Source organism: Symphalangus syndactylus, chromosome 18 (genome assembly GCF_028878055.3).
Source record: "Symphalangus syndactylus isolate Jambi chromosome 18, NHGRI_mSymSyn1-v2.1_pri, whole genome shotgun sequence".
NCBI classification, from domain to species: Eukaryota; Metazoa; Chordata; class Mammalia; order Primates; family Hylobatidae; genus Symphalangus; species Symphalangus syndactylus.
This window is the reverse complement of record NC_072440.2, coordinates 80,975,865-80,991,871: the sequence shown is the minus strand read 5'-3', so window position 1 is coordinate 80,991,871 and position 16,007 is coordinate 80,975,865. Positions and strand designations below refer to the sequence as shown.

General features: G+C 46.9%; 2 protein-coding genes across 5 annotated transcripts in view; both read right to left on the bottom strand.

Moving 5' to 3' along the window:
* Window positions 1-1,830, bottom strand: part of GALNT14 (polypeptide N-acetylgalactosaminyltransferase 14) — a 232,784-nt gene extending 230,954 nt beyond the window's left edge. The window contains exon 1 of one of the 4 annotated variants that reach the window (XM_055252509.2): window positions 1,306-1,830. In XM_055252509.2, coding sequence (XP_055108484.1) covers window positions 1,306-1,434 — 129 coding nt within the window. In that variant the 5' untranslated portion in view covers window positions 1,435-1,830. Of the gene's footprint in view, window positions 1-1,106; window positions 1,284-1,305 lie in introns of those variants that run through there. The other 3 variants (XM_055252515.2, XM_055252511.2, XM_055252513.2) reach the window with 3 other exon arrangements.
* Window positions 1,831-7,198: 5,368 nt separating this feature from the next.
* CAPN14 (calpain 14) overlaps window positions 7,199-16,007 on the bottom strand; it is an 88,652-nt gene continuing 79,843 nt past the window's right edge. Inside the window, exon 30 of the mRNA XM_063622742.1 lies at window positions 7,199-7,420. The gene's annotated coding sequence lies outside the window, so the exon portion shown is untranslated. The remainder of the gene's footprint in view (window positions 7,421-16,007) is intronic.

Below are 16,007 nucleotides of genomic sequence, written 5' to 3'. Positions count from 1 at the left end.
CTTGGTTAAAAAGGGGAAACCGAGAGGCAACTTGATATACCGGAAACCCTGCGCGTGGAGGTTGGAGTTCAAACCAGTAGAACGACTTAAGGTAAGTGACTTAAAGACCCTGAACCTGTGTTTCTGATCTATGAAACAAGCATATTACCACCCAACTCCTCCAACTACTTATGAGAAAGGCACCTACTATGCACCTGGCACACAGTAGGCCCTCTGTACTGTACTGAACTGGTGAGACGCCACCTCCCGCCCACATCTTCCTGTTTTTCAGTCTCCCATTTCCGACCATAAGCTCCTCCAAGGCTTTTGCCCAGGCCCCTAGATGACTGTTCTGGACCCAGTTTATAAAGATTGCCTGGCTGGCCAGGAAATCCCCTAGTGGCCTCCTTCGGTGTCCCCGGGCCAAATCTGTGAAGAGAAAACGAAACGCTCCCATGTCACGAAAAACTATGATCAAATAAATTATTATGCCTTTTCTCCTATTGATCTGCCTTTTGTCAACTGATTTTCAGTGAACCTTCGGAGAGCCACGGGGAAGTTTTCCGTTTGCCCCTACAGGGCTCTGAATCTGAAGGTAAGAGTGAGCCTATAGGGAGAACCTTCTGGCTCCCTCACAGGAACTGACTGGGCAGGAGTTGGAAAAGCCACTTGGATTCCCATTTCCGCAACTCCCCGCCAATACCAAGGCGTCTGTTTTCACAGGCTCTTTCGTGGTGTTCTGGGCACATTCAACTTCCAATGCAGCTGAGAGGGTCGGGAACAGTTAAGAGAACAGGAGTGGCAGCCGCCCGGGAGGCTGCAAGGCGCTCGCCCGCAACGCACAGGCGCGCCCGGCGCACCCGGCCTCCGGCCTCCCCAGGTCGGGCCTGGAAGCTGCGGGAAGGAGGTCAGCGCAGCCGCCACACTTCGCCCGGGCGCTGGCACCGGCCGGCCGTGCCTCCCGACCCGACCGCCGGCGACTCTCTGGCAGCGCCCAGAGACCGCCAGCCCCTGGGCCGCCCGGCCGCAGCGCTCCCTCCGCCCCGGGACCCTCGCGCGCAGCTCAAGTTGGGAGCCCCGCTCCGCAGGCGAGCGCGCGCCCACCACCCACACCGACTGCCACTTACGCACACCGCGGGTCCGGAGATGCCCCCGAGCGTTTTAAAATCCAGAAACATCACATGGTAGCCACATGCGGCGGCTGTTACCTGCTTGCAGCACCCAGACCCTCCCCCTGGTTTCCCGGGAGCCAGCAAACCCGGCACGCGGGCTGCGCGCCCTCCCGCAAGCCACTGCTCCGCGCCAGCGCGCCGACAAGCCGCCTACCTTAGGGGTCTGCACTTCAGGTCCCGTCGGCACCTCCAACTTCCTCTTGGTTACCCAGAAGAACAGCAGCACCGTGATCCAGAGCACCCCGAAGACTGGCAGAACCAGCCGACGAGTCAGGCGCCGCATGGTCCCTTTTGCCGCTTACTCTCCGCGGCGCTACGTCCCTGGGGCACCCCCCGGCGGTCAGGGTTGGAGGGGCAGGAGTCCTGGCGAGCGCCTCGCTCTGGGGAGCTCTAGACCAAGGATCAGGATGGAGGGGCGGCAGGATCCTGCAAGGCGCCCTTCCCGCTTCGAAAAGAAGCAAGCCTGGGTGGGGGGCGCAGGGCGACCCGAAACGTGGCAGGGAAGGACCGAGGGCAGCCAAGCTGGACGCCCCCTCCGGCGGGAGAAGCGCGGTGGCTGCCGAGATGTTCCCCACGCCGCCACCGCCGCTGCCGCCGCCTTGCCCGCTGCCGCCGATAGGGAAACTGACTCGAGCAGCGAGAGGGAGGAATCCGAGGCTGTGCCAAGCACCCTGGGAGGAGCACGAGGGCGGAGGGAGTGAGCGGGGAGGGCGGGCCCCACAGACAGGCCGACTCAGAGCTAGCCCAGGTGGGAGAGAGCTGGGCTCTGAGAGGGGACGCTACCGCCGCCCGCCGACCGAAGCGCTCGGTGCTGTTGCGGGGCCGCCCGCGCCGAGTCCTGGGCGCAGCTCCCAGACCATCGTGGGTTGGGGCAAGGCGGGGCGGGGCGGGAGCGGTGCACTGGGGATGCCCGCCACCCCCAGCTGCCAGCTGGGACCCAAGGGCAGGCCCGCGCCAGGCGGCGCTGTGCCTGGGAGGACTTTCCCGCTCATCGCGGGGGCTGCACGTGGCGCTCAAGCCGAGGTCCCACCCACCCTCAATGTGCTCGTCCTACCACAGCCAGCGCTGGGATTCCAGGGCTTCGGCAGAGCTGCTGCCCCAACCCCGCGGTTCACTTGCCTGGCCACTGAGGGCCAAGGCCGCGTTCAGCCAACTCTCCAGGGTGATTCTGTGCCTGCCTGCAGGTGCCTGGTAACTTTTTCTGCTTAATGGAAGGAAAGCTGAGCTGGTCTAAATTTAACTTTAAAGATACCCTTTAAAAAATTAAGGCGCAATTATCTCCCATAAAGGTTTTCTCTCCCTGTAAGCATCAGGGCTTTGTGCTTGCAAGAAAAGAAGTCCAAAGTTGGAGCAACCACTTGGGATTCTTGGAAAGTGACCCTGGGCAAGAGGATACTGGGTGCAGAGGGTGATCTTTCAAAAGCCCCTTTTCCCAAGGGACTTTGGGAATTGCATCCCCCTCCCACTTGCAGATTAAAACCGCTTGGATCTAGAAACAAAGGAAATTCTGACTCCAATTCCCATGTAGGCTCAAGTAGGCTGGAATCACGGCCAGATCACTGACCAGAGAGTACTGACCTAGCTGTCACACTCACTGTGTGAGTCTTGGGTAAGTCATTTACCTTCTCCCAGCCTTCGATTCCTCATCTGTAAAATGGAGGGAAAATACCTCTTCTGACAAGCAAATGAGTAGTGGTGAAAACTGAATGCAAGGTACTGGTGTTATCTGAGCACTCAAAGTGGGGAAACCTTGCTCTGTCCGGGGAGCAGAGGCAGCGGGAACCGTGCCATTTTTGTTGGAGGGTTGCTTGCTTCATTTTCTTGGGGAGGTGAGAATGATGCACCCACTGTGGCAGCCACCATCCTCCCTGCCCCTCTCTCCCCATAGAGCTCAGTGTAGGGCAAGCGCCCATACCTCCGCGCAGGTGAGACAGCTGTAAATCAGGGCTCTGGAATTCCTTCTTCAATAAGATGTCTCCCCAAAGACATGTACTGAGAAATGGAGGCGTCTACTCAAAGCCTCCTGTTTTTGGTACCTTATCTTTCAGCCACAGGGAAGTCCTGCCTCGACCTCAGAGAGTTCTAGACTGGACTGTAGATAAGAAGTTTGGGGTTGGGAGCCGCAGTTGAAATTAAACAGCCCAGAAAAGGTGAGCAGTATTGCCAGCCCTTTCAAGATTCAGCTGCGCTCTAAGACCATCACACAGAACCCCAGGGTTGATCTAGCATTTGCCTTTATGAGAACTCTGCACACTGAAAGGTGGGAGTAGGCTCCCCAGCCAATGCTTTGTCCCAGCAAAGGCCCAGGTAGATGACCATCATGGGAGGGTTAGGGGGAGCAGCAAGATAACTCACCTCTGCAGCATCCCAAGCACCTTGGACCTCTTTCAGGATCCTCACCCTGGACCTGCAGGTTCAGGCCTGCAAAGCGTTCTGCTGCAGGCTCTGCAGGGGACCCCTAGGCAAGCTGCTGAGCTGCTGTTGGCTCCAGGCAGAAGCTGCAGCACAGGAGTCCATTGCTCAGCGCTTTGTAATGCCGCTTCTGAGTAACAGATGGCAGACAGTTACACAAGAACACCGCCAAGCTTTTGAGATGGTACGGCACCACCACACTGCTCACCACACTGCTGAGATGCTGAGGTGCCTCATTCTGACTGTTTGGCATATGGGGAAACTGAGACCCTGGGGTGAAGGCAGCTCCATGCAGGGACTGCAATGTCTCGGAGAGTGGGAATTTCCTTCCAGGAATGATTTTCTTCTCAAATCATTATTTTGTCCTCTACTCAAGTGAGGAAGATTTCCTGGGCCTATGGAAGCTGTCAAGGGAATCCAGTTTTGCTAGGTGTCATTAGCTGATCCATCCAGAGATCTATCAGTTTGGGTTGTCAAACCAGTAAACGTCATTAGGACTGAAGTAGATTTCAAGCGGGACTTCAAACATCCGGAAGTGAAGTGAGTGTCCGTGCGGGGCCTAGTTCTGTAGGTCTCTCCAGGGACCCAGTCTATCCAGGGGTCCCCCATGCTCAGGAATATATTTGAAACTCTTTAATAACCAGCTTTAAGCCTGGGCAATATAGCAAGAGCTTGTCCCTAAACAACAACAACAACAAAAATAGCCAGGCGAAGTGGCAGGTGACTCTAGTCCCAGCCACTTGGGAAGCTAAGACAGGAGGATTACTTGAGCCCAGGATTTTGAGGCTGCAGTGAGCTATGATCTCACCACTGCACTCCAGCCTGGGTGATGGAGCGAGACCCTGTCTCAAAAAATGAATAAATAAAATAATAAGCTTAAGTAATGCAGAGTATGGTTGATCCCAGCAGGGGATTAGCTATCATTGGCGATTAATCCAAGTTACTTTTTTCTTATCACAGCCAATATGGGGAGGAAAAGTTCCTAGCAAAAGATTTAACATGGCAGGAAATGAAAAAAAAATAAACACTCTGAACTAGGACTCTCCTGGTGCCCTAAAACAGATCTACCTCTTCAGTCTTGATATTGTTGAGCCAAGCTCCTCATTTCTCTGGGTCTGTGGTTTCCCATCTGCAATGTCATGTTCTCTCAAAGACCCTCCCAACTGACGCACTTAGGGTTCTGACCTTTCTTGTCCTGGATCAGGACCTTCTTTACCACTCCTGTTGTTGGTGAGTTCTGTGTAAGCTGTTCTTCCCTCACAGCCGAAGACATTAGAGAGCAAATTGGGTGCTGGAGCAGATGTGAGTCATTCATGTTAGTATAAAAACTATGGAATGAAACCCATTATGGCCCGGAAAGCAGTGTAAAGCAGCATATGGAGCAAATGCAAGCTGGAAGCAGGAGGAAGCTGTGAAGTCCGATGCATATGCTCTGCGGCGGCTTTTGCTGTGGATTCTCACACTTCGCTTCTCGTTTCCTGTAGCCGTCTCCCCGTCATTCTCGCTCAGCCCACTGCAGAGGCTGCAGCCTTTGTTCCTTTTGGATCAGATTCTCCGAGTCCCTCCTCTCTGCCCACTGCATGACTTCAGGGAGGCTGTGTGTGCGCGAGTGGCTGTGTGTGTGCTTCTTGCCATCTGCACGCTTATTAGACCTGTCACAACCAGCGAGACACCCTCTGTGCCAACCTAATGAAATTTCACCCACAGAAGCCCAGACAGTTTTCTATTGAGGTCTTTACCTCTTCTGGGCCATAGGGAAAGGTAAGCGGTAGCAGGGCAGACTGCAGCACAGTGAGAAGATGAGCCGCACACATGCTGGCCCAGCCCTGGCAGGGTTCCCCAGCAGCAAAAAGAGCGGCAGTGAAAATTCAAAGATCTGTCTGTCTTTATTCCACAGTCATACAGATACAAGTCTTTGGGCTGACTCCTGCAGTTGACTCTGTTCAAGTTCTCCACTGTAAATAATACATCAGCTCCCCTTTCCTCTGTGTTCCTCTCCATTTTCCTTGCCACTGTAGATCCTGTCAAAACTGCATGTCCTGGGTCTCCTGCAAGGCTTTCTTATAGAGTGAGTGATGGAATAGTTGAAACCACGTGGTGAATGAGGATGAGCTATTACCAACCCCTTACCTCATCTTTCTGCCACATTGGTGAATCTTTGTCAAAAGAATAAAGCCAGCTGGATTTTCCTCTCATCTTTGACAGGTAGATGGGTGGCTTTATCTAAGGGATCTGACAGTCACCTTTCTGGATCTTTCTCTTTCCATTAAACAACTCCTTTCACCAGCCCACTACCCTCAACTCCTCTCCCTCCTTTTATTCTTATATTCGATTCCTTGAAAGGGATCTATATCTTTGCATTTCAAAAGCCTGCTTCTTTTATTGTTTGAAATGCCCCAAACTTTCTTTGTTCCTCACCCAAATGCCAAGTGTAAAACTTAATACTGCTACAATGATATGTCTTTGCTGTTTGTGTAAAGTGGTTTGATCTTCAGTGATGGTGCCCTGTGGTGATCTGAGAAATTTCCCCCACCTCCCCCTAGCCCCTATAGAATATGCAAAGTTCTAGCATGAAGGTGCAACCCAGTTTGCCTAAAGAAAAGTAAAAGAGACCTGTGCAGTGGCTCACGCCTGTAATCCCAGCACTTTGGGAGGCCGAGGAGGGCAGATCACCTGAGGTCAGGAGTTTGAGACCAGCCTAACCAACATGGCAAAACGCCGTCTCTTTTAAAAAATACAAAAATTAGCCAGGCATGGTGGCAGGCACCTGTAATCCCAGCTACTCGGGAGGCTGTGGCAGGAGGATTGCTTGAATCCAGGAGGCGGAGGTTGCAGTGAGCTGAAATTGCACCATTGCACTCCAGCCTGTGCAACAAGAGCGAAACTCCGTCTCCAAAAAAAAAAAAAAGAAAGAAAAGAAAAGAAAGAAAAAGAAAATTATTTCCCTTGAATTATCTAGAGGACACTCTGAAAGAGGGCAGCACAGGCAGAAGAAATAGAAGGATCTAAGGACAGATGTCACTCCCCAGGTCCCCAATTTCAGACAACCAAATCTGAGAGCCACTTGCATTATCTCTGACAAAGACAGTCTTTCCTGTTAGGCTTAAGCTTAGAGGCATGAGTGAAAGGTAGAAGTGGGCAGGCGATCTCAAATCCAAGAAGGAATAGAACTGTCATGGGGCCTCTCCAGTCTGGCTAGGACTTCAACAGCAAGAGGAGCCAAGCATACTCCAGGAGTGGACCTGGGACGATCCAGTATAACCTCTAGTGACTGACAGCAGATTTTGTCATCAAGTCACTACCAGATATTGCACATTGAGCAGGGTGGCTTTATGCTCCAGTTTGCTTGGGAAATTCCTGGTTTATTCTGATTTTTCTGGCATAATTATTATACTGCCTCATTTTACTTTCAAGAAATTTCTATTTTAGACAACAAATTAGAGGCCACTCTAATCAGCAGGAGGACTTCTGGTGATGGTTCTAGAAGGAAAATTGCTTTTCTTAGATGAATAAAAATGTGGGTTTGCTATTTAAGTTGTTTTGTGTGTGTGCTGAACTTGGGATACTCTAAATGTTCATGTGGGGCATTATTCTAAGTAAACAATAGTCAAGATGCTTATCCAAAGAAGAGACAATTTGGACAAATGAAGCCAGCTTTAAGTAACTAAAGAAGTAATTAGGTTGCGCATATCAGTCAATGACAGTCTTATCCTATCCACCCAGCTGAAGATGTTTTACCCACTTTGCAGATCATGGAAGCAGCCAGGTAGCAGCACACTGTCTCTTTGAAGGGCAAGGGATTCCTGACACCAGACTCCCATCATTCTTCCAACAACCTCTTCCTCTCACTCACATACCTACATGGGCCATGAAAGTAACATGAATGAGTGAAATGGGATAGGGTCGGGGGAAAAACAGCATAAACACAATGACAACAATGAAACTGCTATTCAAACTTCATGTTGAGGACACAGTAGGGAGTAGTGGGGTCCACACTGGACTAGCAAGGAATCAGCTCCAACTCATCATTGCCAGTGCCAGTAAAGTGTTGCCAGAGTTTTCCAACCTTTCAACAAAAGCATAAGTCCAGATGACGATGTGAAACCTCCTTGATTTTAGCTGTCATCAGTTAATTCAATCACCCCCACCACCAGCCCACCAAAACATTGGATGAGCTAAATAAACACGTCTGCAGTCTGAATCCAGCCTGCTGCTTGCCAGTTTGCAACCTCTACTCCAGCCACCAATGTTTCCATAAGCACTGAAGTTTTCCCGGTTTCCATCTTCTAATGTGGGAACAGATCTACCCAGCTAGGACAAAGGGGAAAGAGTGCACCAGATTATATTAGGAGGGGCCTTGGACTCTGACGTAGTTCAATACTCCTCATTTTGTAATTGAGAAAAGTGGATCCCAGAGAAATTGCACGAGCTGCCTACAGCAAGATGAGTTCATTGGTAAACTGTGGGCTATAACATATCTACATTACCCAACATTGCTCCCAAGTGACATCCCTCACTAGGTTTCACAGGACAAGTGAATCAGGGAGCTGAGGCATTTCTACGGTGGGGTGGGGAGGCTGCTAAGCCCAGAAGTTTCTAGGTAATGAGCAAAACAATGAACAAAGACACTGTGACCAAGACTCTGGGCAATTTGCTGTGAGGAATACAAATAAATAAGGCCTATTCCAGCTCTTCTAGAAAATGTAAGCTGGTGATTTGAACAAAGGCTTGAGTGTTAAAAGATCTGGTCCTTCTTCTTGGGTTTCTGTTGAGTAATGTTGAGTCCTAGATAGAGGCGCCTCAGTCCACCTGAGAAATAGCTACATTGCAACAGGAAAGTCATTTTTGCAGCTCTGCACTGCACCTGTCTTCAGTTTCCCTCTCTAAGTGCTGTGCAAATGTTAATTAAACATAGATTATTTGAGAAGTGCTTTCAGCGTTTGAACTCAACGGGGCTGCGTCAGATGATGATATTAGTATCATTCCCCTGTTGGCAGAATGCTGTTTTTTAAAATAAAAACTCTTTTCCTTTCACAGTTTTTGCCACACAATTTATTTTGCCCATCCTCTGGCTATTTCACCTTTTGTGTCATCATTTTCATGAGACAAGTGAAAATAATATTTCTCTTATGCTCCAAAGAGCCAAATCCCTTTTTCTAGCTTGATCCGAAGAAGGCCAGTTGGAGCAGTAATGGGAAAACGCCTGATGTACAGTCCAAGTGTAAATCCTCAGGGAGGAATAATGCATCTCTTTGGGGAAAAAAATAGCTTATACTTATGAGGTAGGAGATTTTCAATTTATAAAGGTTTCCTATTTCTTTCAATTGCCAGGATAACTGCATTCCAGAAAGGTTGGGCTTCTGCCATATAAGGCAGAACTGCTGTCTTAGATCTGGGATGTAGATTTAAAAATGATGAGTGACAAGCATCCCTCTCCATGCCCTGGACCACTTCCCTGGGGGTTTTAAAGCAGAGTAGATCAAAGGGTTAAAATCCATTACCCAGAGAGATGGAAAAGTTCCTCTCAGTGATTTCTTCCCCCATCACTGCTCTCAGGCCTGAATTCCAAATTGATTTCCTTAATAACTATTAAAGATCTTTTTAATTAAACCAGGCATCCTCTTCCTTAGCAAACTTTTCTTGATGACATCTTTGGTTAATTAAAGGTTTAAGCTGCAAAGACATATTACATAAGAACAAGGGAAGCTGCTTTATGGTGTGCCGGTGAAGGATCCTGCTGATTCTTGCTGCAGAAACCAAGGCCAAGCCAGACAGCTGCTCTTGTTTTCCTTTACAGCATTTCCTTTCTTTTAGAGGCCCCAGAAAGTGTTAATAACAAAAATGGTTTGGTGAGTGGGGGTTAATTTTTCTGTTTCCTGAGGTTCAATTTCTCCTTTCATGCTTGCCTGGTAAGTGTTCATCAAGTGTTTTTCATTAAAAACATCACTCATTTTTATCACGATTCACTGATGCTGACAAAACGTTTTTACCTTTTCATCCAAAATTCCTGAGGTAGTTGATACATTTGGTAATCAAAGAACAACGAATAAAAACCTGTTTTCACCCATCAATAACATGCAGCCACCTCTGTAACAGAATGTACCAAGTTCTAACAGGAAGGAAAAATCATATTTTATATATATATGATTTTGTGCTTATATATATATATATTTGTTGTTGTCATTGTTGTAAATTACCCTAATTCATTTATCTTTTTCTTTTTCCTGGTTCATTTTTTTTCTGCCAGGACCCCTATTTTAAAATGGTAGAACAGAGTATGGTGTAGAGAATGTAACCATGGAATAGAACTTTTCTTCATGAAATGCTAAATATCTCTTAAATTGGGAACCAAACCCATGACCTTGACTTTATTGTCATCATAGTTTAAAACACTGGGTCTCAAACCTAGATATACATTAGAATTATCTCTTGTTATTGCTAAGAGTCACATGCCACTGCCTCACCCTAAGCCTGCTGAAATTTTATCGATGATGTCTCTAGGCACCCAAGTTTGGGAACCACTCATCTAATCAATACCTTCAAGTCCAATCAGTTCCACCTGTAGGCCTCCCTGGAAATGGGAAAGATGGCATACTGTTTCAATATTTCAGTCTAACAGACAAATCAGACTGTCAAAACAAAGCAAAGGAAAATAGAACATCACCAGTATTGCAGAGGAAAAGTGGCTCCAATTCTGATGAGACATCAAGGAGGAAATTTAAAAGATTTTCTTTTATTTTCTTCTTAAACTGGAACCAGGAGCATAGACAATCCCATGTCATAATTAGTCACATAGAGAGACCACTCGCAGACTGTCACTGGTCACGTGTTCTATAGCTCTACATCAGTGGTTCTCAAAACAGAATCAGTACCACTGGAAGAATTTATTTTACAGGCCACTTTATTATAAAAATTCTCAAACATATGGAAAAATAGAACAATAGTATATTCGACACCCACACATGTAATATACCTAGATTCAAAAACAGTTAATGTTTTGCCATATATATGTACATGCCCACATGTGCATGGGTTTATAATTGCTGAACCATTGAAAGGTAAATTACAGATGTCATAATATATAACACTTAAATAATAACCCTAAACAACCCAGAAGTACTTCAGCATGCATTCCCCAAATTAATAACATCTGCCAACATAAGCACAGCACCATTATCACACCTAAATGAATGTAAAATAATGTCCTATGATCATATAACACCAATTTATAAGAAACTTAAAAAGACAAAAAATAAAAATAAAACAGCAAAGTTTCCAGGGCCAGATTCCTAAAATCTTTGATGCAGTTAGGTGGTGCTTCACAAAATGCTACTGTACATGACTAACTAATGAAGAATGCTTGTCTTTCCAGTAACTGAAAAGAAGTTCATTTTTTTTTTTTTTTGTACTTGAAAATTGCTTGGCTATTTGCGTGGTACTTAACAGTCACAATTTTATTGGATGCTCTTAGCGATGCTACCCTAAGAGAGATAGAGTGATGATAAAACTGGGGCCCAGGGTTATTGAGACCAGCCCAGGTTTTCTAGGTAGCTAACAGTGGCGGCTGGATTCCAACACTGGAGTAATGGAAGGAACACCAGGCTGGGAGTCTGAAACCGGAATTCTGGTTTTCTCTGTGCTCCTAACTCTGCCTATGTGATTTGGGGCATTGGACCAAACCTCTCTGGACTTTCATGTCTTCTTCTGAAAAGTGAAGAACTAAATCAATGGTCTCCAAGAGACTTTCTATCTGGATCTTTCTTTCATTCAATATATTTCTGACTTCTTTACTAAAACTCTTCATTCATCTCCATTTGGCCCCGTAGCAAATTTATACAGGGGCTCATTGAGTCATAAAGGAAATACCCAATATTAGAATATTGGTGAGAAAGACATGAATTTGACGAAAATCTTACCACTTGCTATGGCCAAGTACAGCAGAATGCTGTATGCATGCTGTCTTAAGGCAGCCCATTAGAGAAAAGAGTGAGTCCCTACAGAGATACAGGAGCCCAGGCCTCCTCTTCCTTACTCCCTTAAAAGAAAACTGCAAAAATCGAAGAGCATATCCCTATCAAAGTCAACAACTCCTAAACATAAAGGATAAGTTCTATTAACTACTCCCATTTCTTTTCACAGGTCATCCCTGCCTCCCCAGCCTTCCCTGTATTACAAGAGTTCAGTGTTTCCCCAAACCTTTACCAGGTCCATTTACATCTCCCAGCACTGGTCCACCACAGACCCAGGGGCTGGTGGGTAAGGACCAGAGCTATTTAAAATTCTTCACCTGGGGAGACTTTCATTTCAGATGTATTGTGTGAATTTTTTACAACCAGAACATAGTCATGCATTGCTTTGTGATTAAAAATAAATAATTAAAACCCTTGACAGCTGATGGGTTTTTCTTTGGACTCTCAAAGACAATCCCAGGGTGCACCAAATGACCCTGCAGTTTTCACTAGTGTGTGGGGTGTGTGCGTGTGTGTGTGACAGAGAGACACACACACACACACACACAGAGAGAGAGAGAATTCGGGGCAGAGAGGTGGTATGAGATCCCATTTATACAAACTGAATGGAAATGGCCCACTGATGCTAATACAGCAACAATAATAATGTTTAAACCCTTAGATATAGATCATGTGTACATTAAGAGGCAATATGAAAACTAAGGTTAGAAAATCATGGCAGAAACTGGGCCAGTAGTGGAAGGTGTAAGAGAAAGATGTGGAGTAAAGAACCAACTGTCCTACTTCATATTATCTCTCTCTCTCCTTTCTCTCTGTATCTCTCCTTTCTCCTGGCCTCCCATGACCTCTTTTATAATATCGTCTCTCCCTACCACACATTGAACCCCCTCATAACTTCACTCATGACACGCCCCTGCCACAGGTTCTCTGAAACAATAACGGTGCTCATTGAACAGGTTCTTTCTTCAAAAGTCCTCTTTTCTCATTAGGAAGTTCACCATCACCAGCCGACTGTCTTTGTCCTTTAGGGATAGAATTTGCCAGCAGTCAAGGTGACCACCTGAGACAAAGCCCAGCAGTGACAGAGGGGAGTTAAGATCCAGAGCTTTCTCTCCACAAACGAGACACTCCCTAGGAAGGAACCCTCATCATGGAGAGCAGATCAGGCTGTGACCTTACGAATCACCTGGCTGATGCCCTGATTCTCCAGCCTGCCCTCAGGAGGTCTCTGGTTGGTCTGGCTTCAGTGACATCTCCCCCTCCCACACAGGATCAGCTGAGATGGTCACTGTCCCTCAAAACAATGAAGCTGGAAAGGACACGTTTTAAAACCTCAGGACTGAATAAAAGGCATTCAGAACGATGAAGGTAAAGAGGGGCCAGGCAACGCCAGACAAAAAGGTGGTGCTGAACACAGTATGGAGTCAGCTCAGCTCATAAGGGCTGGAGTCAGAGGCTAGAGTTCTGATCCCAACTCTGCTATCAACTGACAGCAGACTTTTGCCAAACGACTGAATCTTTCTGGCCCCAGTTTCCCCAGTTTGGAGTTGGCCAGAGAGACCTCATTTTCTACCCTGGGATTTGCTACGTATTAATTGTGTGACTTGAACATACTATGTAACCTTTCTAGTCTCAATTTCATCATCTGGTATTAAAAGTATCTTTTTGCAGGGTTGTTGTCAGGCTTTAGAGATAATGTATGCCAAGCACCTGGTACTGAAGGTAATCAATATACTAGTCATCCATTACTGTTGCTCAGGACTATGTGATGAAGATGAAGTTATCACTTGCAGGGCAACCATCATGTCTTTTGCACCTTTATACCCTCACATCTTAGTGACAATGTTGGGCATATTGAAAATGCTCAACACTATGGTTTTTCAATAACACCTTAAAAAGTGAGCATTGCCTTCCACTTTGGCACCCCTGCAAGAGGAAATATGAAGTGGGCTCTGGAAATAGAGCACCAACCCCACCCCTCACTGACTATGTCACCGCTGCAGCTCTGGTGGGCATGTGACTTTTGTTTGGCTGCCTCTACCTGAGCCACTTTCTATCTTGGGGGAATTCCCCCACTTTGATGAGAGACTGAAACAACCTTTGCCAACAGAGTTGAAAAATACCAGCTACTTCCTTTCCTAGCCTCCCTTGCAGCTAAAGCCCAGATTTATACTCTGCCAATCAAGCCTTGGCACCAAACTTTTTACCTTAGAGCTGGTGAGACAAAAGAGAAGTGAGACTAGTGACAGAGTAAAGGTCTAATTCCTGGTGCAAAAGAAGCACAGTGCTGGCAGCAAGAGCAGAAGCAGTCCAGCGGAGTTCCTGAATAGAAATGGCAGTGGTGCAGATACTGGCATGCAGTTCTCTGTGAGAGTAGCCGTGGTTCCCTCGTCACACCAGTTTTGCAGTCCGGTGTTAGGATCCCCTCTGGAAGCTTAGCCCTGGTTCTCTGTGAGCACCCCAAAATCTTTTTAATATTCTGTTCCTGCTTTATCAGCCAGACAAATCTTCAATTGCTTGCAAATCAGCATTTTTTTTTCAAGACAGAGTCTCGCTCTTTTGCCCAGGCTGGGATGCAGTGGGGTGATCTCGGCTCACTGCACCCTCTGCCTCCCAGGTTCAAGCAATTCTCCTGCCTCAGCCTCCTGAGTAGCTGGGATTACAGGCGCGTGCCACCACGCCCAGCTAATTTTTGTATTTTTAGTAGAGACAGGGTTTCACCATGTTGACCTGGCTGGTCTCAAACTCCTGACCTCATGATCCGCCTGCCTCAGCCTCCCAAAGTGCTGGGATTACAGGCGTGAGCCACCGCACCCAGCTACAAATCAGCATTTTTTTTTTTTTTTTTTTTTTTTGAGACGGAGTCTCCCTCTGTCGCCCAGGCTGGAGTGCAGTGGCACAATCTTGGCTCACTGCAAGCTCCGCCTCCCGGGTTCACGCCATTCTCCTGCCTCAGCCTCTCCGAGTAGCTAGAACTACAGGCGCCCACCACCATGCCCGGCTAATTTTTTGTATTTTTAGTAGAGATGGGGTTTCACCGTGGTCTCGATCTCCTGACCTCGTGATCCACCCGCCTCGGCCTCCCAAAGTGCTGGGATTACAAGCGTGAGCCACCGCGCCCGGCCAAATCAGCATTTTTTTTAATTCATCAAGGTACTGAATCTCTCTGAAGCTCAGTTTCCTCATCTTTAGAAAGGGGTAAATTCTTTGGGCATAGGAGATAACATATGTCAAGTGTCTGGCACCAGGGTACTCAATACATCTTATTTCCCTTGAACACAAGCGCAGCAGCAGTCATAACCCCCAGCTACACCACTGCATATATTCCTTGCTGACATTTGAGTACTTGTGTGCCTCAAGAGTCCGTGTAATTCTAAAGAGTTCCCATTTTATTGGTTGGTTTTTTAGCTATAGTGAGATCATAAGGCCAGAAATAGATCAGACCCCAGGTTTACATGCAGAATCATTCAGAAACATCAAAGAGTAATCTGTATAAACTAAATCCAAGAGGTGGACCAGCTCTTGCCCTCAATTCAAAAAATCACAGCTCACATCTCCATGTTTCCCTGAACGCTCCAACCAAAACGGAATGACCCTGGCACAAATAAATGCTCTTTTAACGCTTTCAGTAATATAATTCTTCCCAGTTTCGAGATTTGCTAACACTGGAATAAGAAACAGCTGCAGAGTTATTATCTCTTGGCATCTCTTTGGCTCCCAGACTGGGTTTTGCCCTTGTGAAGGCCCCTGTGCTGCAAAGACATTGCCATCAGGTGGTGGTGAAGAGCCACACTCTCTGACTAGGGAGCCCGGGCCGGAATTCTAGGTAGCTCATAGCTAACTGCTGTAGACTCACCTTTTGGGTTTAGAAATGGAATCTGTTAGCTGCAAAAAAGGAAAAACCCTCAAACTTATGCTAAAAGGGACAATTCATTAGATGCGTGACAGAGTGTCTTACACTACCCAAGGGCGGTAGGATGGCCAGATGTTGAGATTCCTGTCTCCATTTCTCTAGGACTACGTGAAGCTTGTCCCTAATCCTCTCAGCCACCCACTTCACTCTTTCCCCTGGATGTCCACATGGATTACTCTCCTCTTTCACCTTCCTGCCCTCTTTATCTGAAATAGCAGCTTCTCAATCTCCTCAATCTCTATTGCCTTAGCAGCTTTATTTTCCTTCATAGCACTTATTACTGCCTGAGCATATAATATGTTTATTTATTTCTTGTCTCTCCTTTGCCTCACTAGCATGTAAATTCCATGAGGAAAGGAACTTTGTTCTATTCACTGTTGTATCATCTGTGCCCAGAAGAGGGTATAGCTTACAGAAGGGACTCAGTAAAACTTTTGAATAAGGAATGAATGAATGAATGAATGAATGAATGAATGAACGAACGAACGAATGAATTCTCCTTCTCTCTAGTCCTGTTCTCTGTTTCTGGGTTCTCATGAAAAAAAAACAAAAAAACAAAAA